The 26,234-nt window shown below is 48.1% G+C and overlaps 2 protein-coding genes across 4 annotated transcripts in view; one reads left to right on the forward strand and one right to left on the reverse strand.

Moving 5' to 3' along the window:
• Positions 1-26,234, reverse strand: part of Cyfip2 (cytoplasmic FMR1 interacting protein 2) — a 119,004-nt gene that overhangs the window by 39,877 nt on the left and 52,893 nt on the right. For 2 of the 3 annotated variants that reach the window (XM_005071897.4, XM_013114761.3), the window contains exons 16-24: positions 24,672-24,746; positions 23,542-23,695; positions 22,362-22,518; positions 21,833-21,929; positions 20,660-20,736; positions 17,823-17,931; positions 15,773-15,892; positions 12,594-12,793; positions 10,225-10,312 (exon numbers count right to left, since the gene is read on the reverse strand). In XM_005071897.4, the coding sequence (XP_005071954.1) occupies positions 10,225-10,312; positions 12,594-12,793; positions 15,773-15,892; positions 17,823-17,931; positions 20,660-20,736; positions 21,833-21,929; positions 22,362-22,518; positions 23,542-23,695; positions 24,672-24,746 (1,077 nt within the window). The remainder of the gene's footprint in view (positions 1-10,224; positions 10,313-12,593; positions 12,794-15,772; positions 15,893-17,822; positions 17,932-20,659; positions 20,737-21,832; positions 21,930-22,361; positions 22,519-23,541; positions 23,696-24,671; positions 24,747-26,234) is intronic. The other variant, XM_040748491.1, reaches the window with a different exon arrangement.
• Fndc9 (fibronectin type III domain containing 9) lies at positions 5,337-10,089 on the forward strand. Its single transcript, XM_005071896.4, has 2 exons — positions 5,337-5,633; positions 7,686-10,089. The coding sequence occupies exon 2, from the start codon at positions 7,693-7,695 to the stop codon at positions 8,371-8,373; it is 681 nt and encodes a 226-aa protein (XP_005071953.1). The 5' UTR covers positions 5,337-5,633; positions 7,686-7,692; the 3' UTR covers positions 8,374-10,089.

The raw sequence follows: 26,234 nt of genomic DNA on the forward strand, positions 1-26,234 counted from the left end.
TTCTGAAGATAGCTTGATGATATTGCAGAGTGCAGTGATCTTTTTTAAAGCATCAGATCATATATTTGTCTTGACAGCATCCTCTTATGTGGCGGTCCTGAGGCAGGTGTACTTGGACTCCAGAGCACAGGATGTTCAGCCGAGAAAAAGCTTGCTGGACACAGCCCCCCTTCCCCTAAGCTGCTGTTGTCCCCAATTCCCTCTGTTACATTCAGACAGCTGCATGTTCTCTGCAGAGTCACTTAGTTCTTTGCTTGTTCATATCATTCTGGAATACATTATGCCACGATCTTGTCTCTACCTCTCAAGAGCTGGTAATACCAAGGTAAAGCAGGGTAGGGTTGAAGGATGTGGGCAGTACCAGTGGCCATCAGGAACCCAGGCTCTGTGACCACCCAGCCTCAGCTTGAAGCATTGTTGTCCTGTAATTTGGCTATGTGAGTCCAGTCAGCCCGACTTTCATCTCTGCTGTGTGTGGTGATGATGAAAAGACCCATGCTGGGGGGCTGGAGAGATGGCTCAGAGGTTAAGAGCACTGGCTGCTCTTCCAGAAGTCCTGAGTTCAATTCCCAGCAACCACATGGTGGCTCATAGCCCTCTATAATGAGACCTGGTGCCCTCTATTGGCATGCAGGTGTACATGCAGTCAGCACATGGTAAGCAAAAGGAGAAAATATAGCTGTGTACCACATGCTCCCAGGGGTTACTTCTGAGTTGTGTGATACCTTGAACCTTTCTATATCTTTTCATTTATATACAAGTGTATGCACTAAAAAAATAAAACCAAGGATGCTGATTTAAGGGAGGAGGAGAAGACAGTGACTGCAACTAATAGTGTGAATCTTGCTTCTCAGGGCCTCAGATGAAGCTGAAAGAACAGTTGGTACCCAATGACCTTTTCCTAGTATCAAGAACTACTGTGTCAATTGGTCCCCATAATATCATAGGAAGGGGCACTATTAGGAGGTGGGGCTTTGTTGGAGTGGGTATGGCATTGTTGGAGGAAGTATGTGGATGTGGGGGCGGGCTTTGAGGTTTCCTATGCTCAGGATAAGGCCCAGTGAGTCAGTCGGTTTCCTGTTGCCCACAAGATATATGACTAGCAGCTACATCTGTCTGAACACTGCCATGCTCCCTGCCATGATAATAATGGACTGAACTTCTGAAACTGTAAGTAAGCCACTCCAATAAAATGTCTTCTTTGTAAAAAAAAAAAAAAGAACTACTGTGTCTAAGCAGACATTACTGACATTCTGACTGTATAGTTGAGTGAGTCAAGGCACAAGAGACGGAGTGACTGTGCCAAAGGCCATACACCCAGAATTTGCCTCTGAGCTGGATATTCTAAAACAGTAGTTCTCAACCTGTGGGTTGTAATCCCTTTGAGGGGATTGAATGACCCTTTAACAGGAGTGCTCATATGAGATATTCACATTACTATTCATAACAGTAGCAAAATTACAGTTATGAAGTAGCAACAAAAATAATTTTATGGCTGGGAGTCACCACAACACAAGAATGGCAACATTAGTATTCTGGAAGGCCTTGCTGGTCAGAGGTTGCAGTCTATCATGGCCTGGCAGCTCTCTCTCAACAACATGGGGACTGACTCCCTCTTTGGTGAGACGTCCTACTCTCTACCTGCCTTTATCTGGAGACTGCCCCTGGATGCCTGGTTCATCTGCTAGAAGCATTTCCCCTGCTGCACATAACTAAGACTTGCACTAGGAGCTTTGCTAAAGGACCCTACTGCCACATACAAAGCCTTATTATAGGAGCCTGCCACTTAATGCAAATTAGGTGGTGCTCCAGCCACTGTCCCCAGCCTTTATATTGCCTTTTCTTCCGGGAATAAACAGGAATTGTTAACACTTAGACTGTCTCCCCAGAGCTGTCTCACAAGCCATCTGACCCTGCTCACTTGCTTGGGCTCCCTCTGCCCTTGCTGGTGGCAGCCAAGTATCTGAGGAAGAAGCAGAGCCACACATTAGGAAGGTTGAGAACCACTGTTCTAAGGCCTGCTGCCTGGGTACCATACCTTTCCCAAGTACAAGCACAGTCCTGGGATAGATAAATACCCTCGGGTCATTTCTTCACTGCCAGGAGGAGTCAGGGGCCTCACCCCACCCCCACCCCCACCCTCCCCCAGTCAAGGTTGATTTCCTCCGAGAGGAATTGGCCACTGATACACATCACCAACTGGGAAATACTTGGTCCCATGGCTGCCGAGGTCACAGTCATACAATGCTGTGGAAAGTGGTGCCTGATGGTGGAGAAAGAATGGGATAAATTGTCTCATTGGCCGAAAGGTTCCCTGGCTCAGGTGCTGCGGACAAGAGGTAACACTAGAGAAGCAAGATGAGGGGTGACACCTCAGTCATGTGGCCTGAGGAACGCCATGTCTTCTCTTGGGATTTTGTTTCACTTTTTTTGAGGCTGCTTCCCATAGGCCAGGATGACAGGGAACTTTTGTCTCCACCTCTTGGGTGCTTTGATTACAGATGTGAGCCACCACATTTGGTGGAGGAAGGACTGGGAACTAAACCCAGCATGCAAGGCAAGCATTCTACCCGACTGAGATACACCGCTAATCCCTTCTTCTCTGGGATTATGAGAAGAGGGGGCTGCTGTGCCTCACATGCCCTGACCCTCCTAACTCCTCAAATGAAGCACCTGTGGGTACAGATACCATCCACAGGCATTAGAAACAGACCCCCACTCTGTGGAGAAAGCATGGATTTTTGCAGCATCTCTTCCCAGGTTAACTCTGGTATTTTTATTCTCCTCACAATAACCTTTGAAAGGACACCTGCAAACTGCAGCGTTGGCCCTTCTGTGGAGAGAGGGCCTCTGCTCTGTGGGGCGTCACCATTAGCATTTGCGAGGTGACCTGCGCTGCGCATGCCCACAGCAGATTTAACACAGGCTCCAGGGAAGACTGAATGGCAAGAGAAGGCCAAGAGCACCCGTCGGATGGAGAACACTGTGCACCCTGGGACTCCACGCCTCCAGAGCCCCTTAGCCAGGCAGGTGGTGACTCACTAGGCAGCTTCTCCAGGCTTATTGATGATCACTGCTGTGGCTCATCAGGTGACCTTCACAAGCTCTACTTGGAGGCTTTGTCCAAGAACCAAGGGGGAGGAAGCTGACTTTCTAAAACTATATTTTATCTTTAATTGATGAATAGTCATTGTATATACTTAACGGATACAGCGTGACATTCAGTGCACAGAGACCGCAGAGATGACTGGCATATCCATATCCCAGACACCTTCTATAGAAAGTCACTCTGTAGTAATGAACTGCTGTCAATCCCAGCTATCCTACCATGGTATAGAAGAGTAGAAGCTATCCCTCCTATTCAACTGCACCTGTTTCCTACTTCCCTTCTATTTCCTACTCTCCCCAGGCCCATGTAACCAGCTTTCCTCTCTTTGAAATTAACTGTTTAGCTGCCATAAATATAGAAGTATACATGTACATCCTCTGAGGTCCATTGTAGCTAGACACTAAAAGGCAGGGGGCAGGGACATGGTTAGGAAATCCAGATCTAGGGCTCCCAGGGTGAAGCATTTATCATGTAAGTGTGAGGGCTGGATTTAGATCCCTAGCATCCATGTAAATGCTGGGGCAGGCACGGTGGCTTGCCTGTATCCCCAGAACACCGGAGGTTGAGACAGGGGATTCCTAGAGCGAGTTGGCTAGCCTGAATGGCTAAATTGTTGAGCTCTAGGTTCAAGTAAGAGACCCTGCCCCAATATAGAAGGTGGATAATGAGGAAGACATCTGACATCAGCTTTCAGTCTCCACACGGGGACACACACACATTCACATGCATCTGCACACACACACCAGAACGCACACGCATGCACACAGGCACTCATGAGTGTGCGCACCCGCACCCACACCCTACCTACTTACATGAAAAAAAGAAGTCAGAGCCCATCCCCATCCTCCATTTCAGACACCCTTGGGACTCCTGTACAGATGATGTCGATATGTTCTTGTAATGTTGAGGGAACGGGGAGGGGATCTGGGATAATTGGAAGGGTGGAGGTGCAGTCATGAGTTCTCAGAGAAAAGGCATACCGGGTGCCATCTGCCCTAAGAGCACTGCACTGTTGTCATTTCTCACGTCAGTCCCAGGTGACTGACTGGCAAGCAGCTGCTCAGATGTCTGTGCTGAGAATGGCAAGGCTGACTGTGAGTGAGCCCAGACAGAAGGAGAACTCCGCTCAATTCCTAGAATGCTGTGACAAATTAGCACAATCATGGTGCCACAAAAGTGACAGACGTATTTTCTCACGGTTTTGTGTAGACAAGAAGCCCGAGATCAACATGTTTGCAGGATCACGCTGCCTACACAAGCTCCAACGGAGGGATTTTCCTTGCTTCTCCTCCTAGCTTCTGGCTCCATCGCTCCCATTCCTGCCTCTGTCTCCACACAGCCTCCTCCTTTTGTTGTCTCCGTGTGTGCAACCCTTTCTCCCTTCTCTCAGGAAGACTTCAGTCAATAGAGTTAACCAAGGATGATTTCATCTTGAGATCCTTAACTAATTGGCACCCACGAAAACTCGACTTCTAAATAAGCATGCTCTGACGCTGACATTGAGGAGCCCCTATTCAACCCAGTTCGAGGGCTATAATGGTTGAGCAATCTTGACAAAGGTACAGGTATTTGAAATATTAGGGCCCATAATTTTCCCCTGTTGTGGTCATAGCTTTGTAGATGGAGGAACTGGGATCCAGACAATAAAAAGTCTTTCCCAGAACCACAACATAAGGGCAATGCAGGAAATAAGAAAAAAAAGGAAGAGGACATACAGGCGGGGGAAGATACAGGGGAGATGGGAAAGGATGGGGATGAATTTGCAGTTCATGTGGGACCGAGAAGGGCATCTTTGCATTTTGAAGCCACTATCTATATAAGATCTGCATGGAGTATGAAAACCATAACTAGTCAGCCTAGGAGATGGCTCAGCAGTAAATCCTTTGCCTCAATGAGCCAGAGGACCTGAGTTCAATCCCCAGGACCCATGTAAAAATGCCGGGTGTGGTGGTATGCATCTGTGATCTGAGAGCTAGCCATGGTCACTGGCCAGCTATCCTAGCCTGCTTGGTGAAATTTCAGGCTGATGAGAGACTTTGTCTCAAACAGAAAGCAGACAATACTTGAGGAATGGCATTCAAGGCTGCCGTGCCCTCTGATCTCTGCATAGCTATTACATGTACATGTGCACCACACACACACACACACACACACACACACACACACACCACACCAAGCCAACTACAGAGAAAACACAAGAACATCAGAAGAATGTGGTGTTGTGGATATCAACCTGCAGAACACTGCCTATTTTTGGCTAAAGAAATGAAAGCTCCTCTCACTGTGCAAAAGCCTTCTCAGACTGGTCCCTGAAACCATTGTGCGTAGATGCCTGCTGGTTGCCATGGTGAATGATGCTGATCTGAAGAAATGAATAATGTGAGCACCGGGGGCGACGGTGGCATTACTCAGTGGTGAGAGAGACATCCAGGAGAGCCTAGTGCGGAGGAGGGAGAAGCACATCAACTCGGATTTGGTCCATTCTCAGAGGAAGAAGTCTAACCATAAATACTGCCAGCATCAGGTAAGAGACATGAATGGCTGTCTTGAAAATGAAAATGGCTTTTCCTTCCACACTGCTTGGAGAAGGGCCAGGATGTGGGAACTGAATAGCTAAAACAAGGAAGAGTTTTAAAACCTAAGGCAGGAAGAAAAATAAATATGTGTAGTGGTGGGGGATGGGTTTATCTCTGGAAGCTGAAGATGCTGCTGGCATCCTCAGTAGAAGCTCCTAAAAATGCCTGCTGCAGGGAACCCAGGCTATAACACAGCCAGCAGCAGAGAGGAGGCAAACAGAAGGAAAGGCGTATGTGAGGATGGGATTCCCAATTACTCCGATGGGAGGGGTTTACAGAGAACGGTGCCGTGTATTTATAGGATATAATTCTGTTCCATTTATGGCAGTTGGAAGTGTGTTTGCTGGATGTAGGGGTCCCTGGGTGGGGAGATGAACATGTATGACGAGACCAAGGAGGGAAAGTAAATCAGTCTCCTTCCTGACAGTCATCTCTGGAAGGATCTGCACACCTGTCTCATCTTTGTCGTTTTCCATTTACTGGGCAGAAATTCTTAGCCTCTTCCTAAACATTTCACTGTCTTTAGGGAAGAAAGTCAAAGATTGAAAAACTACTTCACACTGTTACATTTTTCCACGGATCACCTACCCTAACAACACAAGCATAGAAACAGAAATCAGTTTGGCTTAGTATTTACTTTGGGCTACGGGCTGTCCGACTGTTTTTTACGGTATCATTTCAACCAGCAATGCAATCTGCACTTCTAGCTTGAGAGGAGGAATGCAGAACAAGGCATGGAGAGATGGTCACTGGAACATATGAAGGCTGACTACTGTTGTCTCTAGATTTTTGATCAGGGGGAATTCTCAGAATAAAAGAAAAACCAAAAACCTTGATGTCTCTGTTACCGGAGCAACAAGGCTGGCAAGCTGAACAGGGCTCATCTGACATGTTGGCACTTCATCTGGCAGTAACATTCTATTTCTAAACCCAGTGGCTTTGCAGAGAAACACAGTGCCTAAGTTCTCTCTTTTCCTGTTAGCTGAGATGCCGGTCTGCTCATCACTAAGATGGGAATGGAGTCTATTATTGCGTGAGAAGTCATCTAACAGAGCCTGGAGTCAGCAATGACTTACTTGCTGTGTGAGTGGTTAGACCAGTGGTTCTCAACCTGAGGGTTGTGACCCCTTTGGAGGTCAAAAGACTCTTTCACAGGGGTCACCTAAAACCATTGGAAAATCCAGATATTTATATTACAATTCATAACAGTAGCAAAATTACAGTTACAAAGTAGCAACAAAAATAATTTTATGGTTGGGGGTCACCAAGGCATGAGGAACTGTATTAAAGGGTCGTAGCATCAGGAAGGTTGAGAATCTCTGGGTTAGATAGTCACAAAAGTCATGGTACTGGGACTATTAGAAGTTAAGCTTTCCTGGGAGATGATGACCTTGACCTGAGAAACTAATTTCATGGTACCTTGGACTCTGAGACAAAACAAAACACTACCAGAAGCTGTGAGTTTGGAGGCAGCAGGAGGATGTCACAGTGAATCTCCACTAGCCATGGGAAACATACTCAGAGTCTAAAAAATCCAAAAAACCAAAAAACCCAAACCAGTCACGTGGCAGAATGTTCTAGGTAATGGCTCACAGCACTCACAGCAGAGTCAGGGTCAGGAAGCGGCTGATCTGAGAATTGTAAGGTAGGCCCTCTGAGATCCTCCTGATCTCTCTGCACGTTGCCTGTGCTTATAAGGGTCGGCATCAGTGTTGTAAGTAATGATTTCGGCCAGCACTAGTGTGGCTGGGACCATATGGATGCATCCTAGTCAGGCCTGACAGCGGCGACAAGCTTTGTCATGAGCCAGCCCTCACAGCCACTTGTATCCTACGACTTGTTAGCTGGCTCACATAGTAACCTCTGGGCCTCCGTAGTTTGGTCTGTATGATGCAGTTCGTGTTTGTGGCCATCTGAAATGTTCAGTCTGCAGTGACTAGATTGTGTTAAATAAACACTGACAGGGGGGAATGTCACTCTTCACTGTGATTTGGTTCCAGAACCGGGATGAACATTGAGGTTGGGAACGTGTCTTACACGGGAGCCATCATCTCCTGGTCGTCCTCAGAGCCCTGCCTGGAGGACTATTACCATATTATGTACAGGCCCAACTGGAACAGTATCTTCTCCGGCTATCTGCGCTACAGCTTCCACCACGAGGAGAAGGTGCCTCGAACCATCACCTCCGTGGCGTTGGAACACCTCGCCCCTTCTACTCTCTACTTCCTCTGTGTCAGCTGCAAGAAGGCTGCCTTCCCATACAGTCACTATTGCACCATGTTCCACACCCTGGATAAGAGTCCACTGGCTGCGGGGGGCTCCCTGGTGGACCCCCAAATTTCCCTTTGGGTGCTGATGGCCATCCTGCTGGCATGCTTCACTGCTGTGCTGGCCTTCATCTGCCTCCAGTTCTGGTGCATCCGTTGTCATGAGCCTCGATGGTCTTACAGAGCTGGCCACATGGAGGAGGCCAATGGGTTGGTAAGATGGCCTGAGGAGGCCCCAGCCCTCGGTCAGAGGGAAGAAGACTTGCAAGGGCTCCCCCTGGTGGAACTGCCGCGCAAGAACTCTGGGGCCAGAGCAGAAGCTGAACCAGAAGCGGAAGCCAACCAGGATGCCTTGGATGTGGTGGCCTTTGCAAGAGCGGGTGGTGACCAACCAGCCAGACGGCCTTACTATAGAGAGTGAGCAATGGGGAGGAGACGGCCCATTTCACACAGCCCCAATTGTTCTCTGTAGTGTGTCCTATGTGAAAATCTGCCTGTAGGCCACCCGCTTCTCTCCTCTCAAATGTCAGTGTTGTCTGGATGCCAAATGACAACGCTCCCCACGCTGGAAAACACAGACCCTCAAGGTACGTCAAGGGTGAACAAGGCATTGCTTTAGTTAAGAACTGCAGGCCTTGTTTCAATACCAAAATCTGCCATGGCTGTATCAGAGAGAGGGAAAGTACCTGGACCTGAGTCTGACACACTAGAAGAAATGTGGAGTCAGACGTGGACCCTGAGCCTTGCTTTCAGTCATTCCTTCTAAAAGGACGAAAACCCTGTTCTAACTTTCAGGCAATCGCATACCACATCCTGCACCTCCAGGTTCATTTTTTTTAGAGCTACAGACTGGCTTATCACTATTTATCATTAGCAGCTAACACCTAAATTGACCTCAGCTTTAAAACATAGACTCTTAGAAGATAGCTTTGTATTAACTCATAAACAAAAATCCAGGACCCTGTTGCTATAAACAGAAGGGAACATGTGTAAGAGTAAATGCGACTACTTCTGCCTGCCGATGCCTCTGGGCTTAAGGTCATCTCTCTCATGTCTGATCAAAAGGGAGGCAAGCATCAACACTAACATAAATGCCGGCCCTTTATATATCGTAAGGTTTAGAAGAGAACTGGCAAGGGAAGCATGTTTTTTGGTTTGTGAACCATGTGTGTGAGCCACCTCAAATGATGTCAGCCCTCCCCCTTTGGTGTGCCTGAGGGTACAATCTCACTACACAGCCTTGGCTGACTGAACTTGCCATGTAGACCAGGCTGTGCTGGAACTCACAGCAGTCCTACTGCCTCGGCCTCTCGAGCGCTAGGACAGGTAGATGAGTGCTACCACACCTGGGTTACAAGTTTCTCTTGGTTTGAAAGAATTACCTTAAACAGTTTGACTCCTCTGGAGAAGACCCCTGTCCCCCCATGTCTCCTCCTCACACCCCGAGTGCTGCATTCAGCACTTCCTGGGTTAACCACGCTCCTAAATCTGAAGATCTCTAGACCTCTTTCTTTGGTAGGAGACATGTTCCACTCTTAGAGTGGCTTTCCTTATTCCTCCCATATGAGTCCCTATTATAATTAAAACCTATACATATTGCAGCACTGGTGGAACTTGGTGAAAACTATTCCTTACCACACACGTGGACATGAAATTATAGGTAGTTGTAGATTATGTCTCTTCACCCTTGATGTAGACTGATAATACAGACTCTAACCCATGTCTGGCCTATAAGGGGTATATAGTAAATGTCATTGAATGAATGGGCAGATGGACTGGAGACTTCAAAAGGACCCTGTGGGGTAATTACTTGGAATGAGGATGTGCGCATGTGAACAAAAGCCACACGAGGCAGAGGAGGCCTTCCTCTCAGAGGTTGCCCCAGCTATCTACAAGGGCCTTCAAGCTCTGTCTGCAAACCCAGAATCCCAGAATCGCCAGAGTATGTCCTGATGAATCAACCAAGATCTGGGAGGATCTGAGAAGCAGCAAGGAGAATCCTCCTACACCCCATTTACCCCCAACATCAGCATAGTACTCACCCCTCACCTCAGCTCCCACCCAGCTCCCCAACCCCCCAGAGCCTTGTTTACTCCACCCCTGCTAGCTGTGAACCAATAAAGATGGACGCACTTGCCGTGGTTTCTGCCTGGCTCTCAATGAATCCCCTGAACAACACAGCGTTCGGTGGCTTTTCCGATTCTGGGACCAACTTTCTATTTCTTTTCCCCCACTCTGTCTGTCACAGGTGGGATGGGACATGACTAATTACCTTGGATCCATAGAGGTAATAAGGCTGCACATTGGCAGGTTTGTCTCGTTGTGGTTCTTGAGTGAAAGGGATGGCAGTTCGCACAAAACTAGAAGAAACGAGACAGCAAAGCAGTTAAATGAGTCTCAGTAACGTCCTTCAAGGGACAGGAGAGTGCAGTAGCCCCTCCCCACCGACACCACAGCACGTCCTAGATGGCTGCCTACAGAGGAGCTGCACTCTTCTGATACCCGCCCCCTTTGATTACTGTGTACTTTCCTAGTCTTCTTAAAAATGGGGCAACTTGGAGCCCAGGAGGCACAAGAGTCAGGGTATAGTAGGTCTGAAGATGGCCTTCTCTGGGGCTCCAGTTTGGTTTAAAAGATTAATCAGTAAACTCCTTCTCTAAGGGGCCAAGCAGAAAATTCTTTAGCTTTGCTGGCCAGATGTCTCGGCAACAAGGACTCGGCTCTGCCCCTGAGTAGGGAAACACCGTAAGCAACAGCACCCCAGTGAACACGTCTACATTCCAGCAGAGTTGTGACTTAAATCATCTTCATGTCAAGACTTCCCCTCTTTGGATTTTCCCCTGATTACCCACTCAAGATGGCAACACTGGGCTGGGGAGCCGGCTCAGCCGTTAGGCACTTGCCATATCAGCATGAGGACCAAAGCTCCTAGATCCCATGGAAAAATACTCGGTGGGGAAAGTTGCTCCCCTATAGTTCTAGCCTCGGAAGGTACAAGGTGAACTCAGAGGAAGGTTGCTAGGCAACCCAGCTGAACAAGAAAGCTAGGGGTTGATTGAGAGAGCCTGCCTCAAAGAACAAGATGGAAAGGGGGATGACTCCTGTCATCAACCTGGGGCTTCCGTGTAGGTGTGCTCATGCGTATGCACGTATACCTACATACTTGTGTGCCCACACATATTCAGGCATACATACATGTACACAGCAGCTGACACACCCAAAAATGGGGTTAGGGGTGGTGGTGCAACAAAGCACCCCCAAAACAGAGATGGCAACACCATTCTTGGAACTTGGGCTGTTCATAGCCAGTGTCAGTTCATGCACTGTTGTCATGGCTGGTGACAAGATGGGATATATAGTTTGTAGCTCTGACTCAAATGTGCTATAAAGTCAAGCCTTTATAAAGCTGGCATGTCTTGCTCAATGCGCAGATTCAGGGACACCTGTATATTCAGTCTTCCCATGTCCTTCCACTCATTCAATGTGGATTAGTACACAGCACCCCATCCGGACTCCAGGGGTTCAAAGACTTCACCCTACACACATTTCCACCCATCCTTTTGTTCTCTTCTCCTTGGCGGCAGGGAAACGATCCGGATGAGGTGAGAGTTGAAACTTGGGTCTGGCTGGACTTTAGTTAGCCAGCACTGGGCCAAAACTCCTGAAATCTGACACCAGGTGGTTTACTTTTTACACAGTAAGACTTTGGGGGAATGTTTCCTTGTGACAATTATCATGACAAATCTTTAGGCACAGCTACATCGAGACTCCTAGTACAAGTCTTTAGGAAAGCACCTGTGACTTTCCCCACAAGAAAAGGGTCTATTGACTGAGGAACAGTGCTCAGAATAAGGGCCCAGGGGGGAACAGTTTGTAATGAGCATAAGGATGGATTATTGTATTGACATAGGCTGCACAGTACATGGGACCTCTTTCATAAGGATGGGCTCTATTGACTGAGGAACAGTACTCAGGAGCTAGGGAGGGACAGTTTGTAATAAGCTCAACAGCAAACTCTTTTGCAAGTACAGGGGACCTCTGTCATGAGGAGGAGTTCTATTGATTAAAAAACAACGCTCAGAATTCTGGGGGATTTGACAAGGGCTGGCTTTATAGACTCGCAAAGATTGCCAGGAATTAACACTTGTGTTCCCAGCCTTCTGGATGGCAAACAGGTGCCAATTTCTTCCACTGAAGCAAAAAGCCTGCATGTTAGCAATTCTGGCTTTCTGGTGCTCATCTGTGAGCCTGTGTCCTCTACAGGCCTCCTTCATCCTCTATTCACCTCCAACTCCATTATTGTTGCCTTTATCCCTGCTTTAGTTGTGTGGCCCACAACAGACTTCCGCTGTTTGCCTTCCTTATTCCTGCCAACATTTTACAACTCACCTCCTGCATCACTTTCTTGGAGGAGAAAGTCCACACTGAGATTTATTTCATTCCTGGATGGGGCCAAGTGGTATCTGGTAGCTCACCATGGCATTGTTATATCCAATAAGAGTCTATACCCAGGAGCGGCTCCAGATAAACACTTGTCACAGGAATGAACAGAAGTGCTGCCCCCACCCCATTTGGAGGCAATTGACCATAATCTCTTTTCCTGCCCTGCTTAATGGCCTCTGCACTGGGGGGTTCCCTTACCGGTTTGTGGATCCATTATAGCAGTAGTTGGGGAGGAAGTCAAAGTTCAGCTCCCAGAAGACATGCAGGGTGATGCGGCCATAAGGGGCAGACACATTATGATTGGCTTCCCGGAACATGGCATCGAAGCTGTCTAGAGTCATGTGCTTACAGAGGAGTCGGTGCGTGAGCCGGTTAATCTCCAGCAGCCACTCTAGCTCCTGACAGAGAGAGAACCCGAGGCTGCTAAAGTGTTTCAGGTAAGTTCTACAACTTGTCAATCACTATTATCTGAAAGAATCAAAGTCCAGATAGAGAGAAGAAAACTCAAGTTCTGGGGCACCTGAGGCCACTCTGGTCATGCTTTGGCAAAGCCAGCTATGTTACAGAGGGGAGAACCAGAGGCTGAGAAGGTCAATGACATGCCCAAGGTCACGCAAGGACTATAAAAACATGCCTTGCATGACCTTCAGTCCTTATAGTCTAAAACCACATTGGGATGGCATGGACCAGCTTTCCAGTGAGCTCAGTGAGTCACTGGCCACCAAGACCTTGCTCCCTTCTCATCAGCCACGGTCCCCCCAAGCCCTCCGACCTGGCAAGTCCACTTTGGTAGTGTCAACCTCAGCCCACACTTCTGACATTGCAGCTTGTCCTCTGGAACTCGGGCTGTAAAGTGGGGATGCAGATAAAAACTGCAAACATTTACTGCAATGGGGCCAGGCAGGCCAAGAATGGGAGACTGGCAGGGGTGCAAAAGACAGTATTGGAGGATGGGATATCTGTGGCAGAGTGGACAGTCCCATCATACAGGGCCGGGCCTGTTGCTTTGACACTATCTGGTTCTTGCCATGTGACAATGGGCTAGGGAAGGCAGACCCTAAGTGTTCCCAAAGAATGTGAAAACTTAGATTTCAACCATGGAGTGGTCTCTGTACCAAGAAGAAAATGAAGGACAGAGAACAGACTCAGCTCTCTGTTTCAGTTTCTTGGGCTTAGCTGGTTCCTGCATCTCTATTCCCATTTGCTGAGGATGGTGATGTGGTAAACAGCAGTTAATGGTACCTGCTGATGACTTCATTTCTAAGATCACCAAACCCTTTTAGCACTCTGTTTGGGGGAAGATAATGAGATCTGGGGAACAAGCTTGTTCTATCATTTTTTAAGATTTTATGTTTCAGAAACTTATGTTAGTGTTAAAAGGGTGGACAGGAGGAGACAGTATTCAACTCTGCTATTGCTGGGATTGTGACACAAAAGCAGAATGGGAAAATAAGACAGCCAAATGGGTAATTTTGAAGAACCAGTGGCCAGAGAGTAGAGAAGGAGGGGCTAGCCACACCAGAACAGTCATAACTCTGAGAGGTCAGAGAGATGCCAGTAGGTATCTGGGAATTTAACACATTGGGGGCTGGCAGGCCTGTGGGGCTGCCTGCAAGTTCAGGAGAGCTGGGCCTGCTTAAGTCTCCTAGCTCAATAGTCAGAGCCGGGAGGTGGCTGTCATCTGGGGATGCTAGTCTGGTGCTCTCAGAGCTCCTGGAATCTTACTTGAATGCTTCCAAAGGTTACATGTTGACTCAAGATTTCAAGTACATGGTAGCCAAAAGAAAGCATAGCCCACGGTCTGCCAGTCTTTAGCTTCAGCATCTTGCTTAGGTTCCCTGCTCAGCAAGCTTGCACAGTGTGATGACTGAGTCCCCAAGTCACTACAGGGCCTATCTTTTCACATGCAGTGGCCTCCACATTTTACAACAGTTTTGAAGGTGCCAGGGCACAGTCCTTGGTTTGTTTCTGCCATTGTGTGGAGGCAGAAGATGCTCAGCCAAGGCCCACAGGAATCATGCCTACCTCCAAGGAGAATAGCACCTCCCCAGGGGGTCCTCTCTAATCCTCACAGGGAAGAGGATGTTCTGGGTGGGGATCAGGGCCGCATCTGATTAACAAGGCCTTTCACTGCGTGTTTTTCATTTTGTTCTAGCCAAGAGAACACTCAGTGTCTTCCAGTGAGTGGGAAGTGGCCATGGACACCTGGCCCCCAGACATTAGTGGAAAACTAGTGAGTTGAACAAAAGAGAAGAAACTCCAACTCCCACCTCTTGAGAGATAAACACCGAGGACATTTTAACATGTACAAAACAAAACTGAATCTCCCAAGCCAGAGGCGGCTAAGTGATCTCAGGAATGTGAACTATTCTACAGTTTTTCATAAGTGACTCAAGACTCAGGTGAGTAATTGGTGCACGCCCTCTGTAGAGATGTGTAGATATTCCCTCCTCCCCTGACCCCCCAGAGAACACTGCAGCCCCACAGTTCTTTTTCTCTTAAAGAAAAAAAGAGGCATTATTTATTTATTTATTTTTGGTTTTACGAGACAGGGTTTCTCTGTATTGTTTTGGAGGCTGTCCAGCCTAGCCTCGAACTTAGAGATCCGCCTGCCTCTGCCTCCCGAGTGCTGGGATTAAAGGCCTGTGCTTATTAAGTGTTTATCAAGTACTAAGACCCATTCCAAATTCTTTCCTGGTGGGTTCCTACTGTGGCCTTCACTTTCGCTGTGAGGAAACAGGCTTGGTGAAGATGCGTAACTTTCCCAAGATCACAGAGCTAGTGACTGTCAGGCACAGGGCTGGGATAATAAGTCTGTCTGAGTCTGGTGTCCTAGGCTCAATGCCCCGTATGCTACCTCTTGGAGAAAATTTTGATGGGGCAATTCCAACTGCTGTTTTCTAGAAGGGGACAGGTTTATTCCTGACTGTGCAACAGCGATAGATGCAAAATGAAAACTCAGGGTGCTGTTCAAAACCATTCATCATTTCATGATGGAGACAACAACGGAATAAGCAACCAGCTGTAGAGCCCCAGCAGACTCTCGACTTCAACATGACCTTGTGCTACTTTCTCTAGCCCGTGGGGACTCTGCCTGTCTGCACTACTTTGTAGAGCCTAAGAACACAGCCAAACAGGGATGGTCATCTCCAACACAAGGAGACTCTTCTCCATGCCCCACATCTGCCTGCCAGTCCAGAAGGATGGTTAAAACCATTCCTCTTCTATTCCCGTCTTTTTTCCTAGCCGCTCCAGTCAGGTGTGAAAGAAATCCCCTGCTTCTCTTGAACTGGCCCAGAACAGCTACAACCGTTTCTCACTAGGCATCGATGGTAGGCATCCCTGAACAGAAAGCTTGCAGGCCCTGAGTGTCTTACCACAATCGAAGTCAGGTCCTCACTCTCAAAGCGGCTGATGGCCTGGTCCAAGGATTTGTACATGGCAGCTGAAATCCGCTGGGTGATGAGTCTGTTCAAGTCGATTGATCTACCCAACAGCTGAATGGCAGAGGGAAGTGGGGTAGGGTGGTTACTTAATATCTACACAGGTATCTGACAACTAAACCCAAGGTACTGGTAGGAAACTGTACTAAAATTATAAAGAGTATCACCGGGACAAAGGGTGACTGTATGTAGAATATAGATGGATGATGAAATCTCTTAAATGGCAATTCTATTTAACTTCTTAATCTTTGTACATATGTATGCATGGTATACATATAAAGGTTTACGTATGATCTTTGTATATACGTGTATACATGGTATACGTATATGAATGTGCTTGAAGGGGTGCAGACATGGGCATGCCACAGCACGTGTGAGAGGACAACCTTGGGTGTCAGTCCTTACCCTGCACTTTGTTCCAGGCCAGGGTCTCTTGTCAGTTGCTCAAGTATGCCAGGTTGGCAGGCCCTCAAACCTACGAGATTTCTCCATTTCCACTCAGTGTTACAGGGATGCCAGCTACTGTATCTGGCTTTGCATTGGTTCTGGGGATCTAAATGGAGGCCCTCACTTCTCTGAGCCATCTCCCCAGCCCTTCTGCTTTGATTTTTATAAGAGAATGCCCTTGTTCTTAGGTAATACTGGCTCAGATGCGCATGGTGAAATATCATGACAACTGCAATTACTCTTAAAAAGTGAGAAAATGTATGTAGAGTAACACATGCGCATCATTTATATACACGTCACTGTATGTATGTAAGGAAATATACACATGAGAAAGAGAAAACTGAACTCAGTATAGTGAAACACTCATCACCGTGACTCTGGCTAGACTGTAGGAAGTGTGCATCTTACTATTCTGACTTCTCTGAAGGCTTTACATATAACCCGCTTAGGGAGAATATAACTCATTCAGGCTGTGGGAAGAGGCTTGGGGTGAGCTCCAACCTCCAGTAAATGTTTCTACTGACACCCTAGATTCAACCCAGAGGTTCATTCTGTGTCTTCCTGTGTTCAATTCATAGTTTCCAAGGAGCAGTAGCCACCTGAGCAATGGCCTACTTTGTGCCCTTATGGGAGTGATTTTAAAAGCAAGAATACGAAGAGCCAATTAAAGGGAGAGAAAAATATAACTTAAGACAATTTCCACTGGGGTCCACATGAGTATTAGTGAAGATGTTATGAAGACAACTAATAACCATTTGCTGAGTACCTGCTGTGTGCGCTATGCTTTGCCAGGCGCTAAGTGATTACTCCTAAGTATTATCTATCATAGGATAAATTTCCTACTAACCGATTAGGTCCTACTAGAGAACCCTGTGGCCAATTTTGGCTGCACTGTGACTGAAGACACTCATCTACTGAGCCTTGTTTTTTCTCTCCTGTGACTGGCAATGGATGTCCATGGAGTTCAATAGGTTCCTGTTCATTTCAGCATCTTTTTTGCCTCAGCTCTGGTCTTTCACAGAGACCAAGGACCACAAAACAACAACAACAGATATCATGGTACACAGGCTGTTTTGGTACCAGTTTGGCCACCAGCAGGGACAGTTTGGGGGTTGTGGTGGTACCTTTATGCCCTTCTAGCTCAGACGAGAATGTTTAAACAGAGAGAAGTGTTTGCCCCACATCTGGAGACAATGTTAACAGAAACCACTGCATAAAAACAAGACCCTTTTTACCCCACATTTAGCTTGATGTACTTGATTTAAAGGGATTGCGGCCCTTTTCATTTATCTCAGGGGTGGGTCTACCTGTCTCTGGGTGCTAATGAGGGAAGGAGACTGCTCAGGACGGCAGGCCACGGTGGTCACAGCTTCTCAGAGGAAGGCTGGAGAGGAGCCACCAAAGGAAACACACTGCTGTTTGTGGGGCTCTGAGGCTGCTATGTGTGGGGGCAGACACAAGGCAGGCAGGGAAGTCCATGCTGTCTCCGCAGAGTCTGTCCTTCCATCCCTCCCATCGTGGCCTTCCCCAACCATACCTGGACGTGTCTCTGTTTTAGCAGAGTCTCATAGCGGTTGGATGGTGGGTACGGGATGATCACTCCGTAATTCTTACATTCAGCTCTAAAGCGTTTATCCAACAGGACACTGGAAGGGAGCAACATGAAATGGGTGCACTGAACATGGTGGTAAATGGTTTCTCAACAGCCCAGCCACATCTATGCCAGAGCACAGGGTCCACCTAGGAAACACAGTCTTAAATATCCCAAACATAGCTGTGGCTGCTCGGGACATGGTTCCCCACATTTCTTTCCAGCCACAGAAGCTCATCATGTGAAATGGAATTTCTGAGTTCAAGACAGGTAACCCAGGGTAGAGACCATTACTCTCTTCTTTACTTATGAGGAAAACAACTGAGTGCATCCTTAGTATATCCCAGTGATAATTCTAGGTACCAGAGACTCCAAGGTCCTTCCTGTCCTCAAGTTACTGACTGATAGAGCAAGCAAGGAAACAAAATGGTTTGCAATAGGAATCTTGTGCATAGTGTTCATCATTCACGAGGCAATACATACATACACATTATTACATACACAGATACAAACAAACACACATTCATGCACGTGGGCACACATACACGCATGTCTGTATATGCATACACATATAGTTATTTTTAGTATCACAACGATTCTATAATCAGGTGTCCTATTTTTATTACCCACATTGAGGCATAGGTTGTAGAGTATCCCTAGTACTTTGAAAACAATAGAACGGGATCATTTTGAGTTAGGAATTATGGGAAGTCTCTGGGGGTTTTGTGGAACAGAAGCTAACTGACAATGATAAGGTGAGGGTAAAGTTATCTCACACACAAGGAACTTGGTCTGTTTGAGAGAAGGAACGTCAGTCAGGATGGACAAAGGGATGGAGGTTTGGAGAACAGGTTCATTACATCAGTCTACAGGCCAGATCTCAGGGGACCACAGAACCCTTAGAGAGAGGCAGGATGGAGAGATGAACTGAAAGCCATTTAGGTTTTAAGTGGGAAAGAGACATTTTAAACTTGCACTGTGCAAAGCAGCAGTCACCAGCCGTAGTGCCTATGGAATGCCTCAAATGAGGCAGGCCCAAACTGAGGCCTTGGAGAAAACAGAGATATGTCTTTAATAATATTTACACTGATTCCACGCTGAAATTTTAGTGACTTTGGTTTGTTGAATGAAATAAAACATATTATTAAAAAGTCAACTGTTTCTTTCCCTCATTAAAATAAAGCTGCTAAAATATGGAAGTCGGCAAAGGTGACTCTGATTTGTGGCAGCATTTTATTTCAGATGGTTGGTTGGCCTGTGTTACCCTTTCCTCCTAGTGCGTTTTCTGAATTTCCCAGCTTTTCCCAAATTTCACCCCTTTGAAAAGCACCCATCTTTCAGAGAAAGTTGCTGAGGGGTATTTCCAAATGGGGATATGTATTTCTCTCTCTCTCTCTCTCTCTCTCTCTCTCTCTCTCTCTCTCTCTCTCTCTCTCTCTCTCTCTCTCTCTCTCTCTCTGTGTGTGTATATGCATGCACGTGCAATTGATCCACCTAGAGTTACAGGTGGTTGTGAGGTACTGGGAATTGAACTTGGATACTGAGCCATCTTTCTAGCTCCCAAGATGAGAAGAATTTACTCATTAAGTACAGAAAAGTGCCCAGAATGTGACATGCCTGAGCTTGTTTACACAGAAAGTATCAGCGCATTCAGGACCAGCATTGTCTTAGAAATGCTGCTTCTCCTGCTGTAACAACATCCTACCTGAGCTGCTCACACCTATTAAGCAACTACTTAGCGATGCATGTGTCTTTGTGCTTTCTATCTGCTCATCGTTTAGGATTCATTCTCTTTAGTCAGTGCAGATCCTGTGTTCATGGCATCTTGTGTGCAGTGCATGTCTACTCCTATCTGAAATGTGTCAAGCCTGTCAAAGCAAAATGTCACTTCCATGGGGCGGGGGACGCCAACTGAGGTGGGGAATTGCCCTTGGGATTGCCGACTAGTCCATGTGGACTTCCTCCAAGAACCACGATACTTTTATATACATGTATTTTCCTTCATGATAGTACCACTGCAAGTTTTTTAAAACCCAGGAATTCCTTGGTGATGGGGTGGGGAGTTAAATCAGTATCTTCTAGTAAATACTGGTAAGTCTATAAACCTGACACATCTCCAACCCAAACTTCTCCACCCACACCCATCCTTAAATACCTTAAATACATTCTCCATATATTTATATTTCCAAAGAGTGAAGTTTAAACATAAAAGTCAAGCCAAGCCACCACCATGCTTCTGAAACCGTTTCACAGCGGTGTATCCCTCTCCAGGATCTTCAAGGTTCATGGCGCCAGGGCACACAGCCTGCTCTCTAGTGGCCTGAATGGCCACTGCCATTATGTAACTAAAGCTTCCCAGCTGCTGGATACAGACAAGCAAGCTATTATTTTTGTACTTGCTCCACCATGACTTTGACAAGAAGTTCCCTTTGGCTGCACATTCTGGACCCAACCCTCACCTTGTTTCACTTAACAGACACTGCTTCCTTAAGATGGCCTAGACCAGCTCAGGTTTATCTGTCATGCATGCCCAGAGTCCCATGCACTGTTATGATCATGAACTTCCTTCAGTTCTCATCACTCTCTGTCCTTCTACTGAACTGGAGACCTCATCAAGCATTTGTACACTATCTACCTATTTTCCTTCACAGTGTGTTTCAGTGCCTGGAACCATGGAAAGTGCTCGCTTTCCCTTAAGGGCTAAACAAGGGAGAACAGGGAAATTGTGTCTTCCGGGCACCAGGCTGATGAAAATCGGCTACTCACAGCCTATGCTCACCTACCTGCCGGCCATGGCTTTGTAGTAGGCAAAGATCTGGTCTGCCAGCTTGTAGACAAACTGATCAAAACACAGGTTCACCTGGTGAAGAGAAAGCAGAGAGGTCAGTGGCTCCCATCTGGATTGCTCACAGAACATGGGCAGTTGGGAGGGGACCAGGGCAGGGTTGACTGAAGTGCATCCTGGGGCAGCATAATGGCTTTGACAGAGAGGGTAAAGAGGGAAGCATCTGTCGTCTTGCAGAGATGCGGAGTCTGGCCCTTTGCTCTCAGTGTCTTCAGTTAGTTACCGGAGAGTCAAAGTTCAAAGGGGCCCAGGAACCAGTCTCCCCATTGCTCCCCCTGCTTGGCTGGGGAACACAAAGAAAAGCCCCTCCCCCTAAGGTCATGATTACCCCCTAGCAGCCTGCTAACCCGAAGACTCTGTCTCCTCCTTGTATTTGCTTTAATTGCTCTACAGAATATTTTGAGAATGTTCTTAGAAATAGAAAAGTCCCTTTCTTCCAGCGTTCCTTAAAATCCCTCTGACTTTTAGCGTACAAAGTCTGGCATGGCAGGGTTTCACAATATTCACAGGAGACTATGAAGTTCAGAGGGAAGACAAGCTCCCACCAGACATGAAGAATCGGAGCCACGTCTTCCATTAATGACCAGAGACATAAGTTGCCAAAATGGGACTTGAAAGACACCAGGCTCTGGCAACAGCAGGGCAGGCAACAGAGCGAAGTGGGGGGGGGGATCTATCTTTGATTCCTTCCTATTAAGTGTAAGATGACGTTTTTGTTTAAAGGTTTCTGTGCCTATTATTTGACACCCACTCTATTACACAGGGCAAAAAACCACAGTGGGTGCTGTGCATGGTGTGGGCTTTACACCCATGGTGTCGGCTTCAGCCCATGGTGCTGGCTTCATACCCAGGAACTGAGGCCTCTGGATGGCATCATTTGCAAGCCAAAGTGTATACAGACATGAAGGTTATGAAGCCCCTCATGGTATACAGCACAGACTAGGGATGAGGAGAGAAAGGAGTGAGCCACTGTACATATGTTTGATAGCCACAGCTTTCATAAATATTGTACAGTGGCTGACATCCCCCCCTCAGTTTGTGTTAATTGCTTAGTATTAGACAAGTCCAGCCTCTTGGGAGACCGCAGGAACAAAGGAAATGTGTCACTTGCCTCAGCTTCAATCTCATCATAGAGGAACTGTTTTTTGAACTTGGTGAGAGCATAGTAGGCGCTGTCATTGTACAGATCCAATGGGTAGAGGACATACCTGGGAAAGGAACACAAGAGTCACGGGGGACAAGTTACACTGACCTGAAAACACAAGGTATGGGCAATGAGGCAGAGGGCTTGGAGCTGAGGACAACTTTCCGCCCTCCCTGTGTTCCCGGCACCTCCATTTAGGAAGCGCTCTCCAGTCTGCACACAGATATTAGAAATGCATGATGCTAATAGATCCCTGTGGGCTCTTAAAACCTTAGCTAGGATAGCACTTCTTGGTTCCTTAGCCATGGTAATTTCCCCAGCATGGCTGCTACAAGACAGACAAAGGTAGGAAGGGCAGGTGGGCTGAGGCCTTTGGGCGGAGTACAATGCCTCATCTCTACTCCACGGTTTCTTCTGTAAAGCAAAGAGGTCAGTGGCAAGCCATCCTCCCACGCAACCCCAGGAGCTCCCTGGTTGGCCCAATCCTGCTTCTTACTCCATCATGGAAGGTTCTTTGGTTTCCAGGATATGGTCCGTTAGAATCCAGGGCATGGACATCTCAATAGGGAACTGGATTCGCCGGCCCATGGTTAACTCCAGGAAGAATTCTCGGAACCAGAGCTGGGAGAGGTCACAGCATTGCTGTAGAGCTTCTGGAAGCACAGGGAGAGAGCCTTGGCTTAACAGAAGTGCTCACACGCCACAGCGTTTGCTATCCATTGGCTGTCACCATGACTGACATCAGTGTGCTAAGGTGCACAGTGGGCATGTCATACACAGCCCTTCGCTGATCTTGCTGTCTTGTGCCTGAAGCCAGCTTAGTAGCATCTATGGGGAATGGCACCTGCCAACTTCTGAGACCGGGCAAGTGATGGGGGAAGGGGTGGTGATGTGTCCAAACATTTGCCTTCCCACCATTTCCACTAAATCCCTACGGAGCCAACTAAAGAATCGTGACTTACATACATGTGTGTGTTTTTAGAACACACCTACCAGGGCTCACTTTCAAGGAAGCATGGCTCCCTCATCCCCTGTGTGGTGACTCTGGATCCCTTACTGTTTGGAAGTTTTGAAAGCCCAACTTAGGCCTTCTTTAATGGAGAAGGCTGGACTGTGTCTTACAGGTGCACTGATTGTCCCGTGTCACTGAGTCCCACTTGTTTTTATCCCGTCCCAGCCAACCTCTCAGAGCAGAGGAAGAGGGCGTAGAACCCAGTTGCAGCCTGGAAGCCTCCCCAGCTAGCAGCAATGGGTACAACAGAGTTTGTAGCCAGTCTGACCAACAAAAGGCTGGACCAGAGAATGCTGGACCACACATGTGCACCCTTACTTGCAATCCCCCTCCTAAGTAGCCACAGGGTGATCCGGTGCACACTGGGCTACAGACATGCATCCTGTGTGATCCCGCTCCTAACTAGCCACGACTGTCTGCCAGACAAATTCATTTTGTCAGAACAGATCCAACAGAGCCTGGCCTTTCCTACCTCCCCAAGTCCACAGAAAGATTTTCCTTTTTGTTGTTTTTTAAAATAATCCTTTTGCCCTTGGAAGCAAAACGTGCCCCCTCCCCCATAGCTCATGATTCCATCTCTCGCTCCCGGCCCTACCACCTTGGTTGCCCCGGGAGGTGGAGGTATGTCCCGGGCCTTTCCCCCGGGCGGGGCCCTGAGGCTCACCGCTGATGTTGAGCAGGTGTGTAAAGAAGAAGGACTGCTTGTGGAAGTCCTCTATGGCGAGGACGATGGGTCCATCCAGGCTACTTCTGAGAGTCTTCTTGGAGCCGCTCTTGTCTGCGATGAGCGACTCAAGCATGGTACGGACCATGTACAGCTTGAAAAGGAGAGAAGGTCAGGTGAGGGAGGAGCTTGCTTTCACTTCCTATCTTCCTTGTTTTTTTTTTTTTCTCTGCTCTTAAAAAGAACTGTCTGAAAGAGGCCCTGGTTCAGGCAGAGAAGTGGGTTTGGAGCTACGGAGACCTGTTCTCTCCAGCACGTGGCAGGCAAGCATTCCGTCGCCGAGCTTGCTACCTGCCCTCGTGACAACCTCCCAGAGGCAGACTGACCAGCTTCGGAAAGTTCTCTGCCTAGGGCCCACAGCACCCCTAGGTGCACCTGACAGTGGCAGGCAGTTAAGGCCCATGAAAGGTCCCTGCCTGCCCTGCTTAGCCAAGGGCACGGGCATCCATGTCACTCTACAGTCACTCTCTGATTTCCCAGATGACCATGGTAACAGCATGGATGGGGCACTGAACCAGGAATCAAAAGAGCCAGGTTCAAAGCCAAGCACTGCCATTGACTTGCTGTGTGACCTTAGACGGACGACAAAGCCTCCACTCTGGGCTCCAGTTGCCTTATCTAACAGGAGGGATTGGACCAGAGAAGTTCTCAACCCAGTCTCCTTTGGCGCTAACATTCTGAGGAGTTACACAACAGACAAAGCTCAACAGCAACCCTCCCGCCAACCACCTTGTTTATGACCCTCAGTGTTGTGAACCCGTCAGTGAACGCTGGCGCCCTCTGGAGGCCTGGGCTGCACTGTACAGCCTTCTGGAGATGCTGGGTGGAAGGCCGGTTAACAGTCATACTTACACGGGAGGCTACTAGACACTACTCCTGCTTACAGAGTGCCCTACATGCAGAGGGCCCCAAGTGCAGCGGGGTTGTTCTTTTCTAATAATCTATATATTTTTTCACACCATTTGTCTTTGAATCAGAGGATTGGAAAGGGCCTTGAGGAGCCGGGCTAGTCTGTTCCTGCTGCCTCCCGCAGTAGGCACCCAAACCAACCCAGCCAGGCGGTGTTATACCAGGGATCGGCAGCCTCTTCGGCCCTGTGTGCCACCAGTGGGGTGAAACAAAGCCCTCGGGGACCACTGGCAGGCCTAAGACATAGATAGGAGAGAAGGAAGAGGGGTGGGAGGGCAGGAGAGACAGGGAGGAGGGAGAGAGAGAAAGAGAGAGAGAGAAAAGCGAGAGGTATTGTATACAGTGGGAAAGCCACCACAACAGCAGGGGCCACACGTGACACGCTCCGACCCCCCAGCAACCACGCTGCTCTCCGCTGCTTCTGGAAGGGCCCTAGTCTCACCCACCGTGGGCCTGGCAGTCACAGATCTGCATGCCAGGCCGCCCTATGCAGGGTCCCCTCTGTGGGGAAGGGATGACCACTCTTGCGGGTTTCCTACACAGCTCACCCTCTAAGGACCTGTCAGTAGGCCTGCCTCTCTGAGTATCGAACTATAGTGCTAATGATGGCTTTGGAGTCTCTCAAAGAAAGCGGGCTGTGGTGACTGGACTCACATCCAGTTCTAACTGAAGAGTCATTCATTCTGACCACTGTCATTTCTTTAGCCAACTGTATTCACTTATTAGGCATTTAACCCACCAGGACAGGCTACTGCCCAACTCTGTAAAATGCCTACATCTGCTGCATTCTGAGGGCTGCCATAGAGCCCTGGGGTGGGCATCAGGAGACCTGGGTTCTTGTCCCACCTCTACCTGGCACTCATCTTGTGACTTGGACAAGTCACTTCCCCTTTCTGGACCTCAGTTTCCCCATCCGCGATAGGGGGAGGGGTGAGTTTACCTCTCAGCATTTTTCCAGCTCTGGGGCTGTCTAGGAGTCAACTAAATATGTCTGTGCTATCGTCCTACCCCATGGCACCTGGGGCTGGGCTTTAGCTTTTGCAGTGCCCAAATTATCCATGGAGGTACATGCCCTCTCTCTCTGTCTTCTCGATGTCTATAACCCCTCCATCCTTCTCTCCTAGCTCATCTCGGGCCCTGTATTCATCTGCCTCTCAGGACTTAGAGAAATGCCTGCAAGCCAGTCAGCCACACTAGGGCACTCAGAAAGTTTTCTAACGTTCAAACATTTCAGAACCGTCTATACAGGCTTCTTTGGGATGTCCCACACGCAGAAGACCAAGTCTGTGCACACTGGTCATTGGAAGCTACAAAGCTAAGGGAAGCGATCGTCACCCTGCCAAACACTCACCTGCCCCTGCTCAGCCCCAGCCCTGCCCAGACACGGACACACACAGAAGGAGGGGTCAGAAGGGGCCTCAGATGGCCCGCTTCAGGTGATCCAGGGCAGAGACAGGCTTGAAAGGTCTTATAAGAAGGAGCTTCTAGCTTGGGGCTTCTGGAGCCTGCAAGACCCTGATGGTTACAGTAAGACACCACAGAAAGTAGACCAGGAAACACCTTGTCCTACATCGGCAGTAAGGCCTTAACTCCGCGATTCGCTCATTTTCCCCCCATGTAATTTTAAGTCTGCGCTGGATGAACATGAACACAGACATCGTGTCATTGCGGAAGTTCCAGCTGGGATCTCAAGAGTATTTCTGACAACCAGACTATCTCCGAGG

Source organism: Mesocricetus auratus, unplaced genomic scaffold (assembly GCF_017639785.1).
Source record: "Mesocricetus auratus isolate SY011 unplaced genomic scaffold, BCM_Maur_2.0 Super-Scaffold_100007, whole genome shotgun sequence".
NCBI lineage: Eukaryota > Metazoa > Chordata > Mammalia > Rodentia > Cricetidae > Mesocricetus > Mesocricetus auratus.